This window comes from Salvelinus sp. IW2-2015, unplaced genomic scaffold (assembly GCF_002910315.2).
Source record: "Salvelinus sp. IW2-2015 unplaced genomic scaffold, ASM291031v2 Un_scaffold10666, whole genome shotgun sequence".
NCBI classification, from domain to species: Eukaryota; Metazoa; Chordata; class Actinopteri; order Salmoniformes; family Salmonidae; genus Salvelinus; species Salvelinus sp. IW2-2015.
Window position 1 is genome coordinate 1672 of NW_019951924.1, and position 3060 is coordinate 4731.

A 3060-nucleotide genomic window follows, 5' to 3' on the forward strand; every position below is an offset into this window, starting at 1 on the left:
ACTTTGGGGAAAACAATGTGGGACGGAGGGTAAAGTGCGGGCCCAGTGATATACTGGCAAAGAATTGGGAAGGCAATTGTTGCTTTCCAAGCTCCGCTCTCGATCTCTGCCCGCCAGTTTTGCGCCGATTCCTGCGGGGCATTTCTTGGTTAGTAGTTATGCGAACAAACTATATCTTGTGATCTGAGTTATGATATTCTGACAAATAGTGGTTTGATGGGTGTTTTATGTTAAGTTAGTAAAGCGTTCTTTGGGCTATGGTGCAGAAGAGTGTTCAAAGCAGCGTTCTTAATTTATTTGTTACATCAGGAAGTTGGTCACAATGCAACACGGATAGAGCTCTTGAACATGGGCCCTCTCTCTCTGTAGGTAGCTCTGTATGTGATTGTTCTCTCCCTCTCTCTCCCCCCCTCCCCCACCAGGTACTCTGAGCACACCCAGCTAGCATCTCGTCAGCGTACGGTCCAGGAGTTGATCCAGGGGAAGCAGGTGACCCTGACCAGTGCATGTCCCAGTACCAAGCACGCTTCAGCAGCCTGGAGGCCACCACAAGCTAGCCAGTCTAACTGCAGGACATCAGCAGTCATATAGACCTAGGTTAGTGTCTGTAGAGATGGGAGAGGGGGTTCTGTGTGGTTCCAGCTACCAGTCTACTGCAGGAACTCGGCAGTCCTATAGACCTGGGTTAGTGTCTGTAGAGATGGGAGAAGGGGTTCTGTGTGGTTCCAGCTACCAGTCTACGAGACATCAGCATGTCAATAGACCTGGGTTAGTCTGTAGAGAGATGGGAGAGGGGTTCTTGTGTTCCAGTACCAGTCTACTGCAGGACATCACGCAGTCATTATAGACCGGGTTAGTGTCTGTAGAGATGATGGAGAGGGGGTTCTGTGTTGGTTCCAGCTAGCCAGTCTACTGCAGGACAACACCTCTATAGACCTGGGTTAGTGTCTGTAGAATGTGAGAGTAGGGTTCGGTTCGAGTAGTTCCATTCGACTGCCAGGACATCAGCATCATATAGACCTGGTTAGTGTCTGTAGAATGGTGAGAGGGGTTCTGTGTGGTCCAGCTAGCCAGTCTACTGCAGGACATCAGCAGTCCTATAGAACCTGGTTAGTGTCTTGTAGAGAGCGAGGGTTCTGTGTGGTTCCAAAGCCTAGGCCAGTTCTACTGCAGGACATCAGCAGTCCTATAGACCTGATTGATTAACCTTCTCTCTCTTCCTCCCTCCCCCAGGCCCTCCCAGCTACGTCCCGGCCACAGCCTTCCTGCAGAACGCCGGCCAGGCCCACCTAATCAGCCAGTGCGAGGGCCTGGAGGCTGAGTTGGGCTCCCTGCTGCAGCAGCGCCGTGGGGCCCTGCGWGGCTGTCTGGAGCAGCTGCACAGCTATGCCACTGTGGCCCTGCTGTACCCGCGGGCCGTGCTGCTGCGCCACAGGGCCCACCTCTGGAAACAGTGGCTGGAAGAGCTGCTCTGTGACATGACTGTTGACCACTGCCAGCAGATTTCCAGACAGTGAGTTGGAGTGGACACATGCTGGCTTTCTCCTCTCCTCTCTTTCTTGCCATCTCGCACCATGTCTTTCCTTCTCCTTCTCACGCTCTCCTTCTCTCTCTCCTCTCTCTCTCTCTCCTGTCTCTCTCTCTCTCTCCTCTCTCTGTCTCTCTCCTTTTCTCTCCCTGTCTCTCTCTCTGTTTCTCTCTCTGTCGGGGTCCTCTGGGGTTAACTGGCTCCATTTCTTGATGTTTCTGCTTCTCTCTCCTCTATTTTATTATTATTTTCATTAAATGGACAGTTATTTTATCAATCTGTGCTCTACCTTCCTCTCCAAACTTCCCTCCCTCCAGGTATGAGGTCCAGTTTGCCCCCCAGCCTCCCCTTGCGTCGTGCCAGTTCCTGTCTAGCGTTGAGCTGGCCTTGCAGCACCAGGCGTCAGAGACCAACACGCGTGTTCTGCGCCAGGCGGAGCGCGTCAAGGCCGAGGGCGCCACGGTCCACGCGTGTGAAGAACAGCTGCAGGAGATCGAGCGTTGCATCAACGTGTTCCTCCTAGAGAACCCAGAGCAGGGCTCTCTCAGCCTGGCCACCATCATCTCATCAGCCCTCTGCACCCTCACCAGGTCCGTCTGGCTGGCTGTGTGCTGGGGGTAGACGTGTGTGTGGTGGGGGGATATAATGAGACTAACCTATGGTGAGGGAGCGACTTAGCTGTTCTCTGACGTCTTGGCAGTGGGTGTGTGGTGGGGGGGTAGAAGGGGGTGTGTGGATAATGAGACTAACCTGATGGGTTGAGGGAGCAACTTAGTGTTCCTGACGTCTTGTGCAGGGCGTGTGTGGTGGGGGGGCGTAGAGGGGGTGTGTGGATATGAGACTAACCTGATGGATTGAGGGAGCGACTAAGTGTTCCTGACGTTCTTGTGGCAGGAGCGATGTGTGGGTGGGGTAGAAGGGGGTGGTGTGGATGGGGGGGTAGAAGGGCATGTGTGGTGAGGGTGATACTGGGTAGAGGGGTGTGTGGTGGGGGGGGTAGAAGGGTGTGTGTGGTGGGGGTAGAAGGGTTTGTGTGGGTGGGGATAGAAGGGCGTGTGTGGGTGGGGGGGGGTTAGGAAGGGGTGTGGTGTGGTGGCGGGGGGTAGACAGCGCGATGCTCGTGTGGGGGGGTAGAATGGCCGTCGTCTCTCTCATAACGAGACTAAACCCTTACTAAGGAGTATGCATGAAGTAAACTATGTTTCTGACGTCTTGTGGCAGGGCGTGTGTGGTGGAGGAGAGTATTTAGCGTTAGAAAGGAGGTGTGATGTCTTGGTGAATGAGAAAATAATTACTAGGGAAGGCTGGCTTAGGAAGAAGAGTGTGTGGTGTGTGGGGTGAGGAGTTAGAAAGGGTGTGTGGTGAGGTGAGATGGAGGTTGGGTGACTAAACTGAGTAGAAAATATGTGTGGACTAAACTGATGTGGGATGGTGTGGGGTGAGTGAGGTGTACTTAAACTGAGGGGATTATAATAGTAGGCTTTAAACTGATGTGATGGTGGAGTGTTACTGAAAAACACTGAGAGAGCCTA

At 53.4% G+C, this 3060-nt stretch overlaps 1 protein-coding gene across 1 annotated transcript; it reads left to right on the plus strand.

Moving 5' to 3' along the window:
* Positions 1–422: 422 nt before the first annotated feature.
* Positions 423–2165, plus strand: LOC112079973 (serine/threonine-protein kinase SMG1-like; the record flags this gene model as incomplete). Its single annotated transcript, XM_070442469.1, has 4 exons — positions 423–489; positions 1067–1109; positions 1234–1513; positions 1846–2165. Coding segments are annotated over 4 exons (694 nt in total), but the record flags the coding sequence as incomplete, so codon positions are not given.
* Positions 2166–3060: the final 895 nt, after the last annotated feature.